Source organism: Wolffia australiana, chromosome 15 (genome assembly GCF_029677425.1).
Source record: "Wolffia australiana isolate 7733 chromosome 15, ASM2967742v1".
Classification (NCBI taxonomy): domain Eukaryota; kingdom Viridiplantae; phylum Streptophyta; class Magnoliopsida; order Alismatales; family Araceae; genus Wolffia; species Wolffia australiana.
In genome coordinates, this window is record NC_135849.1 from 9,502,995 (window position 1) to 9,524,400 (window position 21,406).

The window sequence follows — 21,406 nt, forward strand, 5'->3', positions numbered from 1 at the left end:
CTAAGGATGTCACTTTCAATGAATGGAAACTTTACAATCCACATCACACCCTAGATACTACAATGCACAACTCTTATCCATTGGCGTCTTCCTCTAGACTATTATTGGAGATTCAATTTTTATTGGGCCTGGTTCTAAATTAGGAATGGAAGGACACACTTCACGGATGTGTTAGTAAGGTCTATGACCCCCATACTCAAAACATTTTGTCTAAACCCGAGTATGGTTGTCGCGTATCCTTACCTCTACTACAGTCAAATATGTTTCAACTACAGTCGAAGCTGGCCCTAACACTACCGCTTGTTTCAATCTTCTCTTAGAGGCATCTAGCATCCCCACTGACATCATCACTACTACATTTCCGTTGAGCAATATTCTCACTTGTTAGAATGCATCTCATGAGTACAAAATATTTTTTATAGATGTGCAGCTAACAAATATTTCTAGAATTGTTCACGAGCCACTTATTCAACCCCTTTGGAAGGCAGTTATGAATATTGAAATGGCAGCATTTTATGCTAAACATACCTGGGAACTAACTAATCTACCTCAGGGTGATGAACCAGAAATCAGGGATAAAAATGGTGTCTAAGACTTTTGGTTTATGCATAAATATTTATAAGTTTCCTTATGAGCACAAGGTGAGAAAGGGTTGAACCCACAATGAACAAGTACTGAATAAGTGAACTTTATCTTTGATTTCTAAATTTTAGGATTTTTATATTTAGTTTAGGAAAAAAAATCTAATAACACTAGGTAGGTCAGGATATATTAATTCTATTTAATCTAAAATATTCAATTTTTATGGAATAATTTGGAAAATTTTATAGAAATTTATAATAGAAAAATACTACTTAATTATAATTAAATACCTTCCCCAGTGCTTCCACAGTGAAGTGTGACAGTTGATGGAGATGAACGGGAGGGGAGTTGAGTAGATCAAAGAGATATCATGTTATTTGCAATGGAAACAATGGTGGATAGGAGCCAACGAAAGACATTGTGGGGGTGTGTGATAATGATTATATCATCGCTGGTGTTATGGAGATGGACGCCGATATATGCAGACAAGTGGAAAAGATGAAGGTGGTGTTTGTGAGATTGGGAACCTAGACTATCGGTGATGATAATCTAGGGAAAAGGACAAATATGTAAGTTGAAAAAAGATGAAGGTCACACTAACCTCGTTGTCACATGCAGAACAGGTTTAGCGGTGCTTTTTCTTCATGCGCCTTAATATAAATGTCACTCATTCAATCCTTCGCCATTGGAGTACAAAGATGAACCCAAACAAGATTTTAAATGATCAAGTCACTCCGTTAATCATAATAAGGATCAAAATCCAAAACTTTTTTAGATTCAAGTTAAAGGATGGATAGATGAGGGAAATTTGGGAGTAACTTGAAATTTACTGCTCAAAATTCCTTTTAGAACATTAGATTTTCTCTCTCATCCTAATTGCATGACACAAACTTCTAGAAGCAAAAAAACAATTAATTCCTAAAAATATTTAAATAAATTGAAATTTATATTTTATGAATTATAAAATTATTTTCCTTGTGAATTTAACTTTAGAAAATTCCATAAAATAGTAAAAACCCCTAAAAAATTTAAAATATCATGCTAAAAATATAATAAACCCATTGAATATTTAGATAATCTAAATGAATATTTACTGAATAGTGAAATTATTTTATTCATGAAGTTAATGTCATAAAATAATGTTAAATAGCATAAAAATAAAGAAAAGTTAGAATTTCAAGGAGAATAAACACATTAAGTGCACAAATTTACAATTAAAATTAGCATGGTCTTTGTGATTATCACATTGTAAATGCCTTATTTATTGTCGGTTGTACATTTTTAAATAGCATGCTGACTGTCAGTTAGAACATTACAAAGCACGTCTAATTTCCCAAGGTGAAACAAAAAAACATGGCATTAATTATATCTAAAACATTTGCACCTTTGGTAAAACGAACACCATACGATTCCTGAATTTTTTAGCATGAAAACAGAACTGGGACCTTTTACATTTTGATATAAAAACTGCATTCCTACATAGTCATCTCAGTGAGGAAGTTTACATGAGGCCACCACCTGGTTATGAGATACCCGAAGGAAAAGTATACTGCTTTCATAAGGTTCTCTATGGACTCAAACATTCTCTTGGTGCATGGTTTGAGTGGTTTGTCGAGGACATGAAACATTTTAAGCATCGACAATCGAATGGTGATCACACCCTTTTCTTTCAGCGATTGTCTCCATACTCTATTAATATTCCTATTGTTGGCGATAGAATTATCAATAGAAACTAATCCCAAGGGATTACTACTTTAATTCAGCAACTTAGAGATCAATTCGAGATTAAAAAAGTATAGGCTCCTCTCAAATACTTCTTAGGCATTGAGTTAAGCCATTCATCAGTTTGTATTACGCTATCTCAGCAAAAATGCATTTATGATCTTCTCAATGAAACTGGTTATCTGTTGTGCCAACCAATCTCAACCCCGATGGAAGCCAATCTAGAAATTAAATAAGACATTAATGAACCAGACAATGATTCTCTGATTTATTAGCATCTCCTTGGCAAACTAATTTATCTGGCTCAAACATGACCCGTCATTTCTTATGTTGTAAATTTTCTTAGCCAATTTATGCATCATCCTTAAATATCTGCTTTGCCAGCTTCCTTCTAGATTATTGGTTACTTGCAGAGAACCATTGGGCTTAGCCTCCTTTTTTCTTGAGGCATGTCCTGGCATCTCTAACTTTATTGACTCCTACTATGCTGGCTTGCAGGTTAATCGCAAGTCTGCAACTGGGTATTGTTATTTCCTGTGCTTCAACTTAGTCACATGGGATAGTAAGGAGTTCATTGTGTCCTTATGTAGTATTGAAGTTGAGTTCCGAGCTCTTAGTGAGGACATTTGTGAAACACTTTGGATTCGTCGCATCCTCCATGAGTTGGGTTTCTTGCCATTGCAACCTACCATCCATCATTACGACAACAAATCTACTATCAACTAGGCCCACGATTGTATTCAACACGATTGCACCAAACATGTGGATATTTAACTAAGACAAACCTGAGTCCTAAGTCATCGACATTTTATGCATCCCTACTAAGCAACAATTGGCCGATATCCCCACCAAAGCCCTTCAAAGAGACCAACATGAAGCCCTGGTGTTCAAGGTAGGAATAAAAGACATCCATTCCTCCACTTGAGGGGAGGTGTTACAGAATTACTGCACCACACGTGGGGCCCACGTGCTGCCCATCTTCTTAGGTTATTATGTTGTTAAACGGCCACTTGTTAAACGTGCTGCCCACCGTTGTAATCTAACATGTATAAAGAATGAGTATAATAAATAGAATAATGAGAAAAAACTTTTTATCTCTTCTCGTTTTCACTTCATTAGGGCAACTTCCCAATCATAAGATTTCCTCTCAAATATCATAAGACATTTAGCTGAATTTCAGTTTAGGGGTCTTCTCCTTATTTGTCAATGATAAAAAGGAATGTACCCTGATTATAGCTGTTTGAGGGGTTTTGTTTAAAAATAATAACATCATAAGACATTAAGCTGACATTTAATATAGGTACCTTCCCCAAATCTTGATGAAAGAAAACTGTGCGAGTGGATTGAGTTTGAAGTGAGGACAGCTATAACTACACTCATTACATGACACCGCTGTGAGTTCATTATCACGTGATGATAACGTGGACCGCCCCATCCCCTACTCATAAAAATCCACTTAAATCAAACACTCATGACACTAATTATTGATAGTACAAAAACTCAAAGATTTTCAGAAGAAAAAAGATCAAATCACTTCCTACAGCTCGTCTTTGATGCGGCCGTCGACCGGAAAGTGTGATCCAAGAGCTCTGATGATGGATGCATAGATTTTAATCCCTTTGAGATACTCGGCTCTGCCCAGATACTGAAGAGAAACATGGTAGATCAGTAGTATCATTTTAAGCAAGGGTTTGATGGAAACAACGAGTTCTTTTGTGGGTTTAAGTACTAACCTCGTTATGATCATGCAGGAGACTGGGGGTGTTCGCTATGGGGGAGAATCCAATCGCTGGCAGCCCAAGTTGACGGAAATAACGAGCATCCGTTGACGCTGGGAAGATCTCTGGCTTGCTAAGTTCTCCACCTGCTTCTTTCACAGCGTTTTCCAAGAGGGCCCACCAAGGGTTGGAGCTGTCGACTGGGGTGATTGCTGGCTTTCCATACATGTCATTCACCGGTACCTTCGACTTAAACTGAACACCATGGGAAGGACAAGAGAAATTCGTAAGGGCATTAAGCATCTGATATATAGATGTTTGAAGACTTTTTCTTTAAACAAACAGTATCATAACGCATCAAGCTGAAATTTTTTTTAGGCGCCTGATTCTAACCCAAAAGAACAGCTGTTTCAGGTTTTCTCTCTTAAAAAGTAGTATCAAAAGTAGTTGACCCTTCTCCCTTTTTGTTAATGATCAAAAGGAAAGTACCCTGATTACAACCCAACAGAGTAGCTGTTCGAGGGGGTTTTGTTTAAGAAAATAACATCATAAGACATTGAGCTGAAATTTATTTTATACCCCCTCTCTTTTTTTGTTAATTATAAAAAGAAATGTACCCTGATTATGACCCAACAGGGAGCAATCATAAATTTGTATCAGAGAAAGTAGAGATATCTGATGTGATTTTTACCTGAAAAGTCATGTTGCGAGAAGAAGGAGCCCACTCCTCCGCGATCCTTCTCAACAAGGCTTCCTCGTCTACGGTTGGGGGAACTCTGATATCAAGGCCTACCTCTGCTTCAGATGGCTGAAGGTTCATTACAAAACCCTGGGAAGCAAGAACAAATAACTTGTTCACGTAGTCTTAATATACAATTGAAGAAACAATATATATTATATACACTGGAACTCTTTTACAATAGACGAGAAATTCAGGGAATCAAATCCATAAGATGAGGAGCGGAGACATGGTTATACTCAAGGCCGATAATTTTTTTTAATCATTATTGGCGATGATCCATGAGAAACAATGACAAGGTTTCATGAATAATAATCCATTGGAGATTTGTTCTTGGCCAAGGACAGAAAAAACCACGAGGTGAGAAAATTGAGTGGTGGAGAGGCCAAACGAGTGGATGATGGTAAACCAAGCCTGCTTGGATTCCAGTGCGTTTGAGGAATGACGTGGAGAAAATTCCAGAAGCTTGAAGTCACCGGGGCCTAAATTTATACACGAAATTCAATAATGCAGTGAAAAACAGAGCGCAATCTGCTCATTGTGCTCATGTTCTAATGAAAAAAAAATAAACCCAAGAAAAGGTTGGTGGACAAACAGTGGGAGTGGGCGTTCCAGCTTTGAGGTGGACCATATTCACTGAAATAACCTCCCCTTCAGCCTTCTCCCCAGCCTTCAACAAGTTAAGCTGCGACGCTCTGAACCTACCAATCACCTCCAAGCTCTTGACAAGGTTCTCCATGGCACTATTATCATATAATTTAGCCCCGTGGCCTGGCGCCCCAGAAGCCTTGATCACAGTCCACCAGGGGCTCCTTTCCCCGTGAAAAACCCTGTAATTCTGCCCATCTGAAGGCAGACCTTCGTCCAGGACAAACCCAACGCCCAAATTCCGAAATTTCTCCGAATTCGAGAACACCCCTGCTCCTTCCGCACCTCCAATCTCCTCGTCTGGCACAAACGACAAGTAAATCGTCCTCTCGGGCTTGAATCCGTCGGCCACCAGCCGGCGGATCGCCTCCAGGTACTGAATTCCGACGGATTTCATGTCCTGAGAGCCGCGAGCGTAGATGCGCTCCGTCTCAGGATCAATGGAAGCGGCGAATGGCGAGAATCCCCACTTGTGAGCCTCCACGGGGACAACATCGGTGTGTGAATTCAGGAGAACGGCTGGCAGAGATTCGTCCTTTCCAGGCCATTTGAGGAGGACGAGCGGCTTTCCAGGGACGAAATTGATGGTCTCTGACTCGAGCTTGAGCTCTCCGGCCTGGGAGAGGATGAAATCAGCTGCAGCGGCGTAATCGGGGGTTGGTTGCGCGGTGTTGATCTGTAGATACTTCTGAAACCTCTCGACCGCCGCGTTGTCTTCTCTGAGCGAAGCAGAGACGACGGCGACGAAGAGGAGGAACCCCAAGCAGTACAGCCGAATACCAATCGCCATGGCTCCCCTTCCTCCCTCCTCTCGCCGCTTTCTCTTCTCCGCTTTTATTCTTCTCTTCTTTGTTCTTTTACTCTTCGCCGCTCTCGTTTTCTTCGTTTTGTTATCTTCTTATTTTTTCTACTCTTCTCCTCATTTTATTCTTCTTATTTCTATCTTCCTTTCTTGTCTTCTTCTTCTCTGCTTCTTTTATTCATTTATTTTTCATCTTCCTTCCTTTTTATTGTTCTCTTCTTCTTTTATTCATCTTATTTTCATTTTCCTTCATTTTTATTGTTCTCTTCTTCTTCTTTTTCTTCTTCTTTTTTTCATCTTCCCTTTTCCTGTTCTTTTTTTTTTTCCTTCCTCTTCTTTTATACTAGAAGAATGTTTTTTTCATGTTCTAGTTGGTTTTGTTGTGGTACTCTTATTTCTTATTATGTTAGTTAATACTCTTGAACTATCTCGTCTTGATTAGTTTTATACTTTCCAAGGTGGACATTCTTATTATGTTAGTTAATACTCTTGAACTATCTCGACTTGTAATGCCGTATTCTTTTTGGAAAAGTTCTTGCCAATTTTTCATCTTGATGTTGATTTTGATTTTGAATAGTCAACATGACAGGATTGGGACCTGACCAGGACTGAACAAGACCGGACCAGAACCAGACTGAACTTCAGGTAAGGTTTAGGTTCATGCCAAAAAAACAGACCGGACCGGGACAGTCAAACCCTAATTTAAGATGTTATTTGTGGATACCAAATTTTCCAAAAATCTGACTCTGTATTTGAAATTATTCTACCTGCTTTTTTGTATTAATAGAGAAATATATTAAGTTAATTAACCTTCATCTTCATCTGTGAATGAATAAGATTGGTTATTATTGAGTTAGTTAACATTATGAATAATAATATTAGTTTGTCGTATCATTAGGTCTATTTGAGAACATCATAACATTACTCAAGTTTTCTAGATACACTGGGATTAACCAGGCAGAATTTAGTAAAATAGAGAGCTACAAACAAACACTTTTTGAACATAACTTTTTTAAAAATGTTATCGTATAATAACTAATAATATTGACTGCGATATTGATGCAGATAGAAACAAAGAAAGAGATGGATAGAGGCAAGCATAGATATAGAGATTGATATATAACTAGATATAGATATATATAGAGATAAGCATATATATGTAGAGAGAGAGAATTAGAGATAGAGATAGAATGGATAGAGGCAAGCATAGATATAGAGATTGATATATAACTAGATATAGATATAGATAGAGATAATCATAGATATATATATACAAATAGAGATAGAGATAGATATAGAATTAAAGTTAAAGATAGGTAGATATATATAATTAGAGATAGAAATAGACAAATATAGGTATAGAACTAGAGATATAGATAGACACATATAGATATAGAATTAGAGATATAGATACAGATACAGATATAGATAAAATTCGAGATTGAATTAGATATAGAGATAGAGATAGACACACATATAGAGATAAAATTAGAGACAGGGGATAGAGATAGGGATAAAGATAGAAATAGAGATAGAGAAAGAGAAAGAGATGGAGATAGAGATAGAGATAGAGATAGCGATAGCGATAGCGATAGCAATAGCGAAAGAGAAAGTGGTAGAGATAGAGATAGAGATAGAGATAGAGATAGAGATAGAGATAGAGATAGAGATAGAGATAGAGATAGAGATAGAGATAGAGATAGAGATAGCTATAGAGATAGAGATAGAGATAGAGATAGAGATAGAGATAGAGATAGAGATAGAGATAGAGATATAGAGAGAAAGACAGAGATAGTGATAGAGATAGGGATAGTGATAGAGATATAGAGAGAGAGACAGAGATAGTGATAGTGATAGAGATAGAGATAGAGATATAGAGAGAAAGACAGAGATAGTGATAGAGATAGGGATAGTGATAGAGATATAGAGAGAGAGACAGAGATAGTGATAGAGATAGTGATAGTGATAGAGATAGAGATAGAGATAGAGATAGAAACAGAGATAGAGATAGAGGCAGAGATAGAGTTTGAGAGATACAGAGAGAGGAAGAGAAAGAGAAAGAGATAGAGATTTGAGATCCTGTTATTGAAATATGATATCCAGTACTGTCATCCGTAAGTGTCCTAACTCCTTCGGCATCCATCTCGATATCCTACACCGTCATCTGAGATCGTCTCGATTTTCTGAGGATATCAGATTAGAGCTGGAGGACGGAAACGAATGACAATTTTGAACGGACGGAACGTATCGGAATGGAATTCTGTTCCGATTTCTGCCTAGAGTGAATTTTTTTGTCATTTTTGTCATTCGTCACCGTTCCGCCGTCTGCAGGATTTCGTCATTTGTTTATTCTGTCATTCGTTTGTTGAAGTAAACGAAACGGAACTGAAGTCCCGGTGACAAAAAATGACCATCCTTGAACTCCCCCCCCCCTTGACGCACCCTTCGTCTGTCGTCTCCCCCCCCACCCCCCCCACCACCACCATTCGTTTGTAAATGCTCTCCCCCTCTTCGGCTGGCTGCTATCGCCTTGCCCCCTCTTAATCTGTCGAGTCCCTCCCCCTCTCCGCATCTCGCCCCTCTCCCTCTCTCTGTCTGTCTCTTCTCTCCCCCTCGAAGCATCTCGCATCTCTCCCTCTCTTTGTCTCTCAGCTCTCTTACTCTTCCTGGGCCTGCGGATCTTGCCGTGTTGAACACCACATTCTTGCAATGCCGGATGAATCCGTGAAGAATAAGTGAATCCGGATGAATCAGGTTGAAGGTTCTCCTGCTATAATAACCAGCCCCAATTAGAAGGGCTGGTTGTGGTGTGAGCAAGAGAGGTGCATCTTCTTCCCAGGAATCATCCGTCGGCACTGAGTCCAAAATCTTGATCGCATTTGATCGTCCTTCTTAGATTATGACATATCGTTCTAGAGATTTTTTCATGTTGCACATTGCCTCGGATTCATGATCCGATAGTGGAGCTAATTTTTCAAAAATCACACAAAATGGTCATCGAGGGATAATAGATCGCACAAGTTTCTTGACTTAATATAAGGTGGAATATTATCATTAACAAACAAAATAACCACGAGGAAAATATAGAAAAAATCAAAACTCTAAGTACCAAGTGACTCTGAGGAAAATAAAAAACCATGCAATCACTTCTCTCAACGACCAAAATATTAAGTTCAAAACAAGAAAGATTACCAAATAAGAACGAGTGGAGCTCAAATCATTGAGAAATTTTAGATCAAAACGTGGATCAAAATAGAATTAGACACATTTTCATGTTTTCTACTAAATATCACACATAGAAAAATCAAGGTGAAAAAAATAGACACATTTTTATGTTTTCTAATAAATACATTAAAATATTTATCATCCAATATAGTCATCCGTCATTTCTGTCATTCATCCGCAATCTTTGTCATCCGTCATTCGTCACGAATGACAGATGACTAATGACGAAAGACGGAAATACGACCTTTCAGTCATCCGTCATTTGCTACGGACGAAGATAGATGATGAAATTTAAATGACGAATCAGATATCCGGTACCGTCATCCGTAATCATCCAGAACCCTTCATCATCCATCTCTATATCCGTCACCGGCATCTGAAACGGTCTAGATCTTTCTGGAACACCATATATCTAAAGGCAAGGGCCGAATTCACACTTTAGCAGCTCTTTAATTAATAATTTCCCGGCTTGACAACAGCTCATAGTCAATTATCTCTTTAATGGCAATTAATTAGCGTTTCGATCCAATTAATTAGCGTCAACCGGAAGATTTCTTCATTTTGAATGGACGGAGGGGCAGAGATGTCATTACCCGGCAAAACCGCTATTAAACCCACGAACCCCGCAAATTTATAAATCTTCATCCCTCCCAAATCCCGACGATCGCTCTATCTTTTCCCCTTCTCTCATCCCTCGTTCAAAAACTTCCTCCGGCGACATGATCCGGCAGATCACGGACTGATCATCGTCTTCTTTGTCGTTCTCGATCCGTCGATCTCGATCTAGCTTTCGAATGGGAGAGAGGACGTTGCAGAAGCTGGCGCTGTGGCACACGAAGACGTTCCGGCCTATCCTCACGCACGACGATCTGGAGCCTCTCATGGCGGTGCTCGGCTTCGTCGCCCTCCCAGCCATTGAAGGAATACGCCTCTCCTGGAAGGAATACGCCTTCCACGTATCGCGGCCCCGTTCCGAGGACGACGACGAGCTCCTCCTCCGTCCCGCGCGCGTCCGCGAACAAACCGAACCGCGTCATCCGCTTCGCCGTCCCGTCCGTCCCCGCCTTCCCTTCCCGAGAATCGATGGACTGCACGTCGTCACCTACAACGCCTTCGTCGACGCCGTCGGCTTCCACATCGGAGTCGCCAAAGTCGCCGATCATTTCCACGTGAGGTGCGGGAAAAAACCCTTGGTTGTCGGCGGATTTACGGGCCTGCCACGGGGTCGGAGCTGATCGGTTTTGTTCGGTGATCGATCGGTTTGCAGGGGGATGGCTGTTCATCGCGAGCACGATCGAGTGTTCGATAAGGTGTTCCGGCGGATGAAGGATGATCGGAGGGGCGGCGATGATCAGAAGGTGGTGGTGTACAGAGAAGGGACGATCGATCGCACGGCGGTGAATGTTAACTTCGGCGGCGGAGGTAAGTCTGCCGGCGGCAGTTCCGCGGCGGCGCCGCCAATGTGTATGGTCTCGCTCAAGGAAATCTTCTCCCCGACGAACCACATCGCCGTTTAATCCGCCATTTTCTTCTTCTTTTTCTTTCTTTGTTTCTAGTCCGAGTGATGATCGTAATTTTGAAATTTTAAATGTATAAAGACTGCATGAGAGTTCCAGTTTTGTTTTATTTTGTATGCGAGGAAATAAGTTTAGAGAATTGTTGGGTCGGCGGCGAAGGGTGTAAAGGTCTTTTACTGTTTGATATTCACAGTACCATATTCATTTTTTAAATTTCTTTAGCGAATAAGACACTAAGTAACTAACTTAGTAAACCATCGTTCGAAGAGTTTTATAATGTCCCCTGCGTTGAAGCATAACTCATGATAACTAAAAATATTAAATTTAAAACTTTCAAGCACTGAAATTACTAAAATTATTTCAGCATGTGTATCTCTATGAATATATTCTCCGCATAATGGTCAGGTTCCAAAGTGAAAAAGGAGCCTCCATAATTAAACGATGGGAAAATAAATATGATGATATAAGGATTGCACGAGTAAAAAATATGACCACAAAATCAAAGCCTATTCGAATTATCATATATGTAAGAGCGTCGGATAACCGAAAATTTTATATTTAAGACTTGTCCTCTGATGCTCTGTGCATTTATAAGTTTAATCCAGTTGGAAAAGAAATAAAATAAACCTAATATATTACCATCGAGGGGACAGGATCAACATCAGTCTGGTGAATACCAGTTATAAACAGGTACATGATGTGGACAAAAAACAAACAATTTAAGATTAGAAATATAGATGAAAATACAACAAAACAATAGGCCGATCTAGGTTTCGTACACAACTCTTTTTAAAGTTAAAATCACCCCTTGGCAGAAGTTTAATTAAATGTTTGGAACAATTTGGTTATGATTTTGAATTATTCACTTTGTATGAATTCATCTAAGGTTTAGTGGGTTACTGTATTCTATAATTATTTTTTAAAGTGAACTGTATTCGTGAATAATATGCTGACATTTATTCATTTGTTATTCAAGTTTTGAACTCTTAAGGATTTAAATTCATGTATTGTCTTGAGATTAAACAGAGACAACATTTTTTTAGGATAATGGACTATCAGATACAGATACCTGATATCTACTTCCCCACTTTATAAAGGTCTTATAAATGTGACGCAGCTAGTCAACTGCAAGAGAATTCTACGCATGTCAAAGAAAAAAAAATAGTGTGATTCCGTTTTTCTGATGGGCTCAAAGGTCATTTACCAGGTGATCTTCCGAATTAGTTATTCCTTAGTCCTCAAAGGTGGAAGTCAACTACCCTAAAGTCAAGGGCTTAGTTTGGATTAAAATTCTGCACATCAAAGAAGGGACTATGGAAAAATGGCCAAAGTATGATTCCGTTTTACATGGGTCAAAGTTTTGTATCCAGAGAAGGTCAAGTCAAGTCCTCAAAAGTCAACGCCCCTATTAGGGACTTAAATTCTGCATATCAAGGAAAATTCTATTGAAAAAGGGCCAAAATTATGATTCTGTTTTAGATGGCTGTGAGTTTTACGGATTCAGAGAAGGGCAAGTCAACCACCCAAAAGTCAATGCCTCAGGTCTGATTAAAATTTGCATATCGAGAAAAAAATACTAGCAAAATGCGCCAAGTATTATTCCGTTCAAGACGGGTCTAAGTTTCGAGTATTTGGAGAAGAGCAGGTCAATTTCCACAAAAGTCAACGACCAAGGACCCAAGAAAGTATAATTCCGTTTTTAGATAGGTCCTAGTTGTCTTTGGAAAGGGGCATAAAGATAATTTTCGTAAATGTTCCGTCTCATCCCGGTCAAATTCAATGCGTGAAGGGTACCAAGGTCATTGACAAGGTGATATCCATTAGCCTAAAGTTTTAGAAAAACATAAACCATGATGACAATACCCACCCAAAGTCAACGTTCACATAATACGATTCCACTTTCAACGGGTCAAAGTTGGGATGGGTCAGCAAGAAGGGGCAAAATTGTCATTTATTGTGTCGTCTTCTAGTGTCGGCAGAGGAACTCCACTCGAAGAGGAAGGTGACTCTAAACGAGAGAGAGAGAGAGAGAGAGAGAGAGAGAGAGAGAGAGAGAGATGCATCTCAGCGAGAACGAGGGCATTGAAGGATGCAAGTTTCTGGTGACGGGAGGGCTAGGGTTCGTCGGATCCGCCCTCTGTCTCGATCTTGTTCGCCGGGGAGCTGCCGAAGTCCGTTCCCTCGACCGTCGCTCCGAATCACCTTGGTCCGCTGATCTGCTAACTTCCGGCGTCCGCTGCATTCAAGGTCGATTTAGATCTTATTTTTCTTCATCATTTCCACCTCTTGACGTTGAATCTGTTGAATTTTTAAGCTTGCAGAGCGAGGGGGTCATCCATTTAGAAATCTGTTGAGGAATTTCATTGTTGATCTTCTTCCTATCTTCATTTCGTCTGGCGACACTATTTTTTTTGATTTTCTTAGTCTTAGAGAGTGATGATATTATACAAATTGACGTCTGTAGAGAAATTCCCTTTTTTTCTGCCTTTATTTGCCCCTTTCGACACTGAGTCTGTTGATTTTTTTAACCTAGAGAGCGAGAAGATCATCCATGTCTACGTCTCTAGAGAAATTCTCAATTTTGTTTTCTCTTTCTGCCTTTATTTACTTTTTAGCCTTGAGAGTGAGAACATCATCCATCTCGGCGTCTGTGGAGAAAGCCTAATTTTTTAGACGTTTATAGCGAGATTTTCTTTTTCTTTCTGCCTTTACTTTCATCTGTCTAGACTGAATTTGTTAATTTTGTAGCCTAGAGAGCGAGAACATGATCCATGTTGACGTCTGTAGAGAAAGTCTTATTTGGATTTTCTCTGTACCTTTATTTGCTTCCGTCGACGCTGAATCTGTTGACTTTTCTGAGCCCAGAGAGCGAGAAAATCGTCCATGTATACGTCTGTAGAGAAATTCTCTCTTTTTTCTTTCTGCCTTTATTTGCTTGTTTCGACCCTCAGTCTGTTGATTTTTTTAGCCTAGAGAGTGAGAACATGATCCATGTTGACGTCTGTGGGGAAAGCCTCATTTTTTATTTTTCTTTCTGCCTTTATTTGCTTCTGTCGGCACTGAATCTGTTGATTTTTTTTGCCAAGAGAGCGAGATCATGATCCATGTCGACGTCTGTACGGAGCCTCATTTTGGAATTTTCTTTCTGCCTTTAATTGCTTCTGTCGACCCAGAATCTGCTGAGTTTTATTTTGCCTAGAGATCTGGGTGGACGTCTATAGAGAGATTCTCATTTTTAATTTTTTTCATTCTGCCTTTCTTTGCCTTGTTCGCCACTGAATCTGTTGATTTTCTCAGCCCAGAGTGTGAGAAGATCATCCATGTCGAGATATGTGAAGGATTTTTCATTGTTGCAGGTGATGTGAGCCGCAAGAAGGATGTGGAGCGTGCTATCAGCGGTGTTGACTGCGTGTTCCATCTTGCATCGTTCGGCATGTCAGGAAAGGAGATGCTCCAGCATGGCCGCACGGATGCGGTGAACATCGATGGAACCTGCAACATTCTAGAGGGATGTCATGAATTTGGTGTGAGCAGGCTCGTCTACGTGAGCACATATAATGTAGTCTTCGGCGGAAGAGAAATTGTGAACGGCAACGAGTCCCTTCCCTACTTCCCAATTGATGATCACGTTGACCCATACGGCCGGAGCAAATCACTAGCAGAGCAGCTCGTGCTGAGGAGCAGCGGTCGCCAGTCCAAGTATGTCGATTCTACTTCCTCCAAACCTTCTGAGAATTAAGTTTTATCTGCAGAAACTTGTGTTAAGATTCAAGTACCTGCCACTTTTCCCGTGCTAAAAGGTACAGCTTATAGAAAGGGCACTACCGAAAAAACTTTTCTCGGTAGGGTGCTGTGGTCAACAATCCCCCTCAAAAACTGCAGCAAGGGCTCAGTGTGTTATGCCAAGGATTTGAACCCTCCCTCAGTCTGGGCTGTGGTACATTATTAAGGTTCAAGCGCCTACCTCTGTGCTAAAAGCTACAGCTTTTTAGCAAGGGCGCTACTTTTTATCTGAAAATTTTTCTGGGATGGGTGTTATCTATAGCATTCCCCCTCAGCAACTGCCGCAAGGGTTTAATGTGTTGTGCATAGGATTCTGAACGGGAATTTGGGGTGTGATACCATATCGAGGTTCAAGTGCTTACCACTTAGCTAAAAGCTTTGGTTTTAAGCAAGGGCACTACTTATCCTCTTAAACTTTAGTTGGTAGAGTCGTCTTCAACACTTCCCCTCAATAGTTGCCACAAGGGCTTAGCGTGTTGTGGGTAGGATTCTGTCAACTTCCTAGCTGATCAATGAGGAGAATGGATCTTCTCCTTGTTGTCTTCTCCACCTGTTCTAACCCTATCTGCCAAGAGGGAGAGGACAATTCGAAAATATGACTTATTTAATGAAAGAGGAGTCAGCCAGTACTTATACTGGATTAGATCTATGAGGTCTATTCAGATCCAATCTGGTGGATCCGACCTCATATGGGTACTTGCACAGTATAGTAAATACGGGGTTTACTTACAAAAAATATATAAAAGAAAGAGAAAAGGGCCTGCTGACAGATTCAAAACGTCAAGCTGGACTGTGATACCATGTTAAGATTCAAGTGCCTACTACCACTTTCCTCAAAGTTATAGCTTTTCCTCTTCAATATTTCCATCAATATCTGCTGCTAAGGCTCGGTGTGATCTCCCTCCCTGATTCAAACTCTCAGCCTGGGCTCTGAGACCATTTTAATAGTCAAGAGCCTACCACTGTTAACTAGGGTGGTATCTGTCCCCTTAAACTTTTGTTGGCAGGGTGTTATTTTTAATATTCTTGCGCTGATTCAAGCGACTTCCACTGCTATAGCTTACGACAAGGGCGCTACTTACTGCGCAGGAAGAGGAAAGACACCACTCTTTACACCTGCGCTGTTCGTCCCGCAGCTATCTACGGCCCCGGCGAAGAGAGGCATCTCCCGAGGATCATCGGCCTCGCTAAAAGAAACCTGCTTCTCTTCAAAGTTGGGGAAGCCAACGTGAAGACCGACTGGATCTACGTCGATAACCTGATCCTTGCGCTAGTTTTAGCGAGCATGGGCCTCTTGAACGATCTTCCCGGCAGGAAAGGTCAGCCCATCGCCGCGGGCAAATCCTACTTCGTCTCCGACGGCGCTCCAATCAACACTTTCGAGTTCATCAGACCGCTGCTTCGGAGCCTGAACTATGACTTGCCCAAGAGGACTTTATCACTGCAGCAGGCGACGCGGCTCGCATACTTCTTCTCCTTCGTTTACACCGTGCTGAGGCCATGGCTGGAAAGCCGGTGGCTTCCGCAGCCGTTTCTGCTTCCCGCAGAAGTGCACAAGGCAAGCTTTCTTCTTTCATTGGCGAAATCAGCTCTTTTTTTCATCAAATTCTTTGTTTTCTCCAGGTGGGAGTGACCCATTACTTCTCGTACATGAAAGCGAGGGAGGAGCTGGGTTACGTGCCGATGGTGTCAGCGAGAGAAGGAATGGCAGCCACGATCTCGCACTGGAAGGAGAAGATAGAGGAGGAGAGCGGGCCAAGCGTATGGGCATGGATGTTCAGCATTACAGGGATGAGTCTCACGTTCTACGCGGCGTTCCTCCCTCCTTGGTGGCCTCTGGCATGGGTTAACTTCCTGGCGAACTTCTTCTTCCGGTCACTGGCGATCACCCGCCTTGTGTTCGTCGCCGCGGCTTCACTCCACGTCGGGGAGGCCATCTACGCCTGGAATCTGTCCAAGAGAGTCGACCCAGAAAACTCCGCGGCCTGGTTCTGGCAGACTTTCGCGCTGGGGTTTTCCTCTCTGCGGTTTCTGCTGAAGAAGGCGCGGAAGACCAATTAACAGGTGTATCTCTTTCTCTCTCGCTCTGTATTCTATTGCTGCCGACTTCCGGCTATGTCGGTTGTCACGGGTCCCGGCGTCGCCCATTTACTATCGGCCGGCGTTTTAAAGACTGCTCGGAAGCTAAGCTGCTTTCATTGCGGCGAGAATAAAGAGACGAGTCTGTTTTAGTCGTCTCCAACTCTTCGTGTCGGTTTGCCACGCTCAAGGTATGAGGATACTTGTCCTCTTCTTGCTCCTCTGGCGGGCATCGCCGCTGGCGGCCAGCGACTGGGAAGCGGAAGCCCACGACGGGTGGAGATCAGGAGCCGCCACCTACTCGGAAGACCCAGCTGCCGGGGAGTCTTCAGGTACTTTTCAATCTCAATCTTAGTATTCACAACATGAAAATGAATCTAGAATACGCTGTTTCTTCTTCTGGGTCGACGAGCAGGAGCTTGCGGCTATGGCGACTTGTTCGGCCGGAGCCTGGCGGCGGTGAGCGGCGCGCTCTTCCGCCGCGGCCGCGCCTGCGGCGGTTGCTTCGAGCTGAGGTGCGTGGACCATGTCCTCTGGTGCCTCCCCGGCAGCCCTTCCACCGTCGTCACGGCCGGCGACTTCTGCCCGCCCAACTACGCCCTCGCCGCCGACTCCGGCGGCTGGTGCAACTTCCCTCAAGTGCACTTTCAATTGCCCCAGCCGTCCTTCCTCGCCATTGCCGAAAGCCCCGCCAACCTAGTCCCCATCCAATACAGAAGGTGAACGAACAAACCCAATTTCTCGTATTCATTCAATGTCTCATAAACTTGTGTATTAAATCTATCTTTTTCTACAATATATGGTAACATTTTAACTATATCCTTATACAATTGATCCCAAAAAGTCATTGATGATACTATAGCCCTTCTGAATTGATTTCTATTTATATTTAATGTCATCATGCACTTCCTATTCTGCAACATCAAGTCAATTTACACCTTTCTCAGCCCTACTCCTATGAATTCATTCCCTTACTACACACCCTTATAAATCTATTGTAAAAGCTTTCTCTGCGACAGTTAACCGCTCCTCTTTTGTTGATCCCCACCGAGGTTAATGCGATTAATTGTGAAAAATGACATGTTCATGTTTTTGTTTTTTAATATATTTCTGGGGCCCGAGTTTGAGGGGTTTGGTTGGCGCAGGGTAAAGTGTGAGAGAAGCGGGGGAGTGAGGTTGACGATGAGCGGTAGCGGGAGCTTCTTCCAGATGCTGGTATGGAACGTGGGCTCGGACGGGGAGCTCGCTGCCGTCAAGGTGAAGGGCTCGAGAACCGGCTGGATCTCCATGGCCAGGAACTGGGGCCAAAACTGGCACTGCGCCGCCGACCTCTCCGGCCAGCCCCTCTCCTTTGAGCTCACCACTGCCGCCAGCCGATCCCTCACCTCCTACAACGTCGCCCCTGCGGACTGGACACCCGGCCAGACCTTCCACACCAAGAAGCAGTTCAATTAACCCTCCCTAACTAAACACCAGTCTCAACACCAACGAAACACAGCTCTCCCTATATCCTGGCAGTTGCTTCATCTTCTTTATTTAGTCTTATTTCCATATCACGGCGGGCATGGCGGGCTGCCCCCCGTTGTTGAAGGGGGCGTTGCCGCTGCCCGGGCTGGGCCGTGGCGAGCCGGTGGCGTCGCCGCCGGCCTCGCCCAGGGTGGCGCGTGGTGGCGGGCTGGCAGGCGCCCCTCCGCCGGTCGTGCTCTGGGTTGCCGGCGGCGTCTCAGGGAGAATCGCTGGCCTCGTCTCCTTTCTCCCTCCATCTGCGATGAAGCTCCCCACCACAACCTGCAAGGACCGGAGTTGACCGAGACTGGGGGAGTAGGTCAAACCAAAATAGTCCAAGTCAAAAGAGAAGGGAAGTTGACCTGGACAGGCGACGCCGCCGTCAGCTGACCCGCCACGCCGCCTCCAAGGACTCGGCCATCGGGGCCGGCGAGGGAAACGCTCATACCGCCCGTGCGGCTACGCTGGCCGCCACTCTCTGTCAGGAGAAACGACCCCGAGAGAGACAAGATCTCGAACCGCCCCTGCAAGAAGGATAATACATGGTCAACGGTGAGGTCAACGATAAGGTCAACGGGAAGGTCAACGGAGACGAACCTCGTAGGTGACGGTGCCTCCGGACATGGCGGCCTGGCGCAGGGTGACGTTGGATATCGAGCCGTTGGCAGTTAAAATGCATACCGCGCGAGGGCCGTGTTGCGAGAACGACATGATTTTTGATGCCACGTCCTGCCACATGATAACGACGACGACATTTTAAGATGAAAATCCGAAAATTTTAATCTTTTTCAAGTGCTCCGGATGCCAGATTTTCTTGAAAAAATTGGAAAGATTTTCCTGAAAAAATGTTGGTCATCCATTATCTAATTTCCAAGTTTTCATTATCTGCGCGTGAGTTTTTTTACAGCGCATTTGATGCGCAAATGTAAATAAAGACCCACCATGCGAGACAGAAAAAACAGAAAATCGTTCTGTCAATTTTTTCTACTCGAGATGTTTTCCTTTCAGAAACACTGCTCAGTCGTATCATTTTCTTTTTTCCTCGGGATGTTTTAAATCGAATGCCTCCAGCAATAAAAGGGTCAAATTTTAACGAACATAGAGCCAGTAAGCGATCGGATTCGTGTTGAATGATGAATGGTGGAAAAAAATGGATAAATTTCAGGAGAACAAATTGAAAAGAGAAAATATCAAATAACGAGGACAATTAGGACATGATTAAAATGGTTTTAAAAAACCACAGCTTTTAAAAACCAACTGCGAATCAGATTAAGGCATGGAAAACAAGAAAATGAAGAAAATGGAATACCTCCCCCGCCTTGACCGTGATGACATGAGGGGTGAATCCAATCCCCGCTGACCCTGTACTTAGACGGTTTTTTCTTATTAATCTCCAAAATAAGAAACGGTTTTTTCCAGCAGAAAAATGCAGCGTAGAACGGAAATACGACGAGAAGGAGGAAGCTTCCCGATCAGCACTCCGGAGCAAGATAGAAAATAACAAAAATTAAACCCAAATCACCCCCAAAAATAAAACCCCAAGAGAAAGAAAGAAAAAAAAAACAATCTTTTTAGGACACAAATCTTGAAAAAGAAAACCGAACCCAACCAACGCCCAATAAATCCCAAAAAAAAGAATAATTGTTCCCCTTTCAAAAAAACCGGTTTTTGTTGAAACGAAGCATGGAATACCAACCCAAAACATCGAGAAAAAACCCAGAAAAACTCAAAAAAAGAAGCTGGAAACGAGATTAAAAACCCAAAAAACTTGCCTAGAGCAGCCATCTGCTGCTTCCTGCCGGAGCCAGGGGGGCGACCTCTGGCCTTCTTCGTCGCCGGCGACGAACCAGAGAGAGGAGAGCCGGCCGTCTGCCCCGACCCAACGCCTGAAACAGGAGATAGCGCCAGCGCCATAGTCCCATCCGGGCCATACTTCCTCGGCCGCCCTCTCTTCCTCTTCATCGACGGCTCCACACTCCCCATCTGTAACCCATGAACAGGCATCGCTCCGCCGCTCTCTACAACCGCAGCCTCCCCGCCGCTTGAGAAAGTTGGGGCCACTCCTGCGACGGGCTTGTAGATCGCCGTTCCGTCGGACGTGAAAGCCAGCCTCATGTTCGGAAGCAGCGGCGGCTGCGACTGTACTGGGCTCGCCTGCAGCCCCATGGCGAAGGGCTCCCTCCCCGCCATGCCCCCCTGCTCGGATTTCACCTCCATGGCTTCAGTCCCCTCAACTGCACCCACAAAACCCACCTCAGCGACCTGCGCACTGAATCGAACATCGTGATGTTATGATGATGGCGATGATGCTATGATGATGAGAATGCGGTCACTGCGAAACCCTAGAAGCGAGGTTAGAAGGGGAGGGAAACGGTGAAAATGTCAGGAGCCGGAGGAGATCTAGCTCGAAAATCAGATGATACCCGCCCACCAGGCCTCCGATCTGCCGGCAAAAATCGTTCTTTTCGCGAAGACCCACCAGAAACCGGAGAAAATCCCCCCTCACAAGGCTGGAAATTTAAGAAATTTCCCAAATCTTCTTCCCCAAGGAAAAAAAAAATAACCCTCAGGCCTTTCGCATGAAGGTGGGTTCTTCTTCTCCGCCTACCCTAGACCCGCCCGAGAAATTCCTCCCCCCGTTTTCAGAATTTTCGCTTGGCCCTTTATTTGCCCTTCCACCCCTCCCCCAAAAGAAAAAACCGCTTCTCGCAAAGCCTGCCCGTTTATCAAATAAAACAAAACATCGCTACAGAAGAAGGGTAAATGAACCCTCCCCAAAAAAAACCCGGTTGTGAAATTGAATTCGTAAAATTTCGCCGTCTTCGAGATTAAAGGTTATCTGATAGATTCAAGATAACTTTAATGGCGGGGGGAGGGGGAAGAAGACAGGAGACGGCATTGAAGGAGAGTACCTTTACACCGCCAAACCGGAACCCTCGACGTGGGCGATGCTGTGCGATCCTTCCCGAAAAAGAGCACCTGCAACGGTCCTCTGCTGCTACAGTTTCCTCGTACCCAAAGAGAGCGAGGCGTGTGAACAGAGCCGCTTCTTAATGATTGAAAGTGGGCCTAAAGTGGGCCCTAA

At 43.1% G+C, this 21,406-nt stretch overlaps 5 protein-coding genes across 7 annotated transcripts; 3 read left to right on the forward strand and 2 right to left on the reverse strand.

The window, feature by feature from the left end:
• Positions 1-3,755: 3,755 nt before the first annotated feature.
• Positions 3,756-6,293, reverse strand: AQI (Peptidase M20/M25/M40 family protein). Its single transcript, XM_078587336.1, has 4 exons — positions 5,357-6,293; positions 4,714-4,851; positions 4,038-4,277; positions 3,756-3,949 (listed from the first exon to the last, which is right to left on the reverse strand). Exons 1-4 carry the CDS (start codon positions 6,197-6,199, stop codon positions 3,842-3,844), a joined length of 1,329 nt encoding a protein of 442 aa, XP_078443462.1. The 5' UTR covers positions 6,200-6,293; the 3' UTR covers positions 3,756-3,841.
• A 3,773-nt stretch (positions 6,294-10,066) lies between these two features.
• LOC144712980 (tubulin-tyrosine ligase) lies at positions 10,067-11,055 on the forward strand. The gene is made up of 2 exons (XM_078587424.1): positions 10,067-10,610; positions 10,704-11,055. The coding sequence occupies exons 1-2, from the start codon at positions 10,231-10,233 to the stop codon at positions 10,951-10,953; spliced, it is 630 nt and encodes a 209-aa protein (XP_078443550.1). The 5' UTR covers positions 10,067-10,230; the 3' UTR covers positions 10,954-11,055.
• A 1,898-nt stretch (positions 11,056-12,953) lies between these two features.
• On the forward strand, positions 12,954-16,971 carry LOC144713332 (NAD(P)-binding Rossmann-fold superfamily protein). The gene is made up of 4 exons (XM_078587914.1): positions 12,954-13,200; positions 14,310-14,652; positions 15,826-16,294; positions 16,360-16,971. The coding sequence occupies exons 1-4, from the start codon at positions 13,011-13,013 to the stop codon at positions 16,795-16,797; spliced, it is 1,440 nt and encodes a 479-aa protein (XP_078444040.1). The 5' UTR covers positions 12,954-13,010; the 3' UTR covers positions 16,798-16,971.
• A 36-nt stretch (positions 16,972-17,007) lies between these two features.
• Positions 17,008-18,354, forward strand: EXPA20 (expansin A20). The gene is made up of 3 exons (XM_078587918.1): positions 17,008-17,147; positions 17,231-17,534; positions 17,961-18,354. The coding sequence occupies exons 1-3, from the start codon at positions 17,009-17,011 to the stop codon at positions 18,268-18,270; spliced, it is 753 nt and encodes a 250-aa protein (XP_078444044.1). The 5' UTR covers position 17,008; the 3' UTR covers positions 18,271-18,354.
• Positions 18,257-21,336, reverse strand: LOC144713333 (AT hook motif DNA-binding family protein). Of its 3 annotated transcripts, none has more exons than XM_078587917.1 (6): positions 21,234-21,336; positions 20,094-20,590; positions 19,631-19,683; positions 18,919-19,050; positions 18,684-18,845; positions 18,257-18,603 (listed from the first exon to the last, which is right to left on the reverse strand). In XM_078587917.1, the coding sequence occupies exons 2-6, from the start codon at positions 20,536-20,538 to the stop codon at positions 18,358-18,360; spliced, it is 1,038 nt and encodes a 345-aa protein (XP_078444043.1). In that variant the 5' UTR covers positions 20,539-20,590; positions 21,234-21,336; the 3' UTR covers positions 18,257-18,357. The 3 variants fall into 3 exon arrangements, with proteins under 3 accessions (XP_078444043.1, XP_078444042.1, XP_078444041.1); XM_078587916.1 differs by having other exon boundaries at positions 20,094-20,555; positions 21,234-21,330; XM_078587915.1 differs by lacking the exon at positions 21,234-21,336 and adding an exon at positions 20,745-21,001 and having other exon boundaries at positions 20,094-20,555.
• Positions 21,337-21,406: the final 70 nt, after the last annotated feature.

What these genes read in the sequence shown, in the direction of transcription:
- EXPA20 (XM_078587918.1), top strand. Translation starts at nt 17,009, where the DNA reads ATGAGGATACTTGTCCTCTTCTTGCTCCTCTGGCGGGCATCGCCGCTG. An exon ending in AGCTGCCGGGGAGTCTTCAG is followed by an intron (nt 17,148 to 17,230) that starts GTACTTTTCAAT and finishes GTCGACGAGCAG; the next exon opens with GAGCTTGCGGCTATGGCGAC. An exon ending in GTCCCCATCCAATACAGAAG is followed by an intron (nt 17,535 to 17,960) that starts GTGAACGAACAA and finishes TGGTTGGCGCAG; the next exon opens with GGTAAAGTGTGAGAGAAGCG.
- LOC144713333 (XM_078587917.1), bottom strand. Translation starts at nt 20,538, where the DNA reads ATGGAGGTGAAATCCGAGCAGGGGGGCATGGCGGGGAGGGAGCCCTTC. An exon ending in GCAGCAGATGGCTGCTCTAG is followed by an intron (nt 19,684 to 20,093) that starts GCAAGTTTTTTG and finishes GTCTAAGTACAG; the next exon opens with GGTCAGCGGGGATTGGATTC. An exon ending in TCACGGTCAAGGCGGGGGAG is followed by an intron (nt 19,051 to 19,630) that starts GTATTCCATTTT and finishes ATCATGTGGCAG; the next exon opens with GACGTGGCATCAAAAATCAT.
- LOC144712980 (XM_078587424.1), top strand. Translation starts at nt 10,231, where the DNA reads ATGGGAGAGAGGACGTTGCAGAAGCTGGCGCTGTGGCACACGAAGACG. An exon ending in GCCGATCATTTCCACGTGAG is followed by an intron (nt 10,611 to 10,703) that starts GTGCGGGAAAAA and finishes ATCGGTTTGCAG; the next exon opens with GGGGATGGCTGTTCATCGCG.
- AQI (XM_078587336.1), bottom strand. Translation starts at nt 6,199, where the DNA reads ATGGCGATTGGTATTCGGCTGTACTGCTTGGGGTTCCTCCTCTTCGTC. An exon ending in CTGGAACGCCCACTCCCACT is followed by an intron (nt 4,852 to 5,356) that starts GTTTGTCCACCA and finishes CTTGCTTCCCAG; the next exon opens with GGTTTTGTAATGAACCTTCA. An exon ending in TCCTGCATGATCATAACGAG is followed by an intron (nt 3,950 to 4,037) that starts GTTAGTACTTAA and finishes GTTTCTCTTCAG; the next exon opens with TATCTGGGCAGAGCCGAGTA.
- LOC144713332 (XM_078587914.1), top strand. Translation starts at nt 13,011, where the DNA reads ATGCATCTCAGCGAGAACGAGGGCATTGAAGGATGCAAGTTTCTGGTG. An exon ending in CGGCGTCCGCTGCATTCAAG is followed by an intron (nt 13,201 to 14,309) that starts GTCGATTTAGAT and finishes TCATTGTTGCAG; the next exon opens with GTGATGTGAGCCGCAAGAAG. An exon ending in AGCAGCGGTCGCCAGTCCAA is followed by an intron (nt 14,653 to 15,825) that starts GTATGTCGATTC and finishes CTTACTGCGCAG; the next exon opens with GAAGAGGAAAGACACCACTC.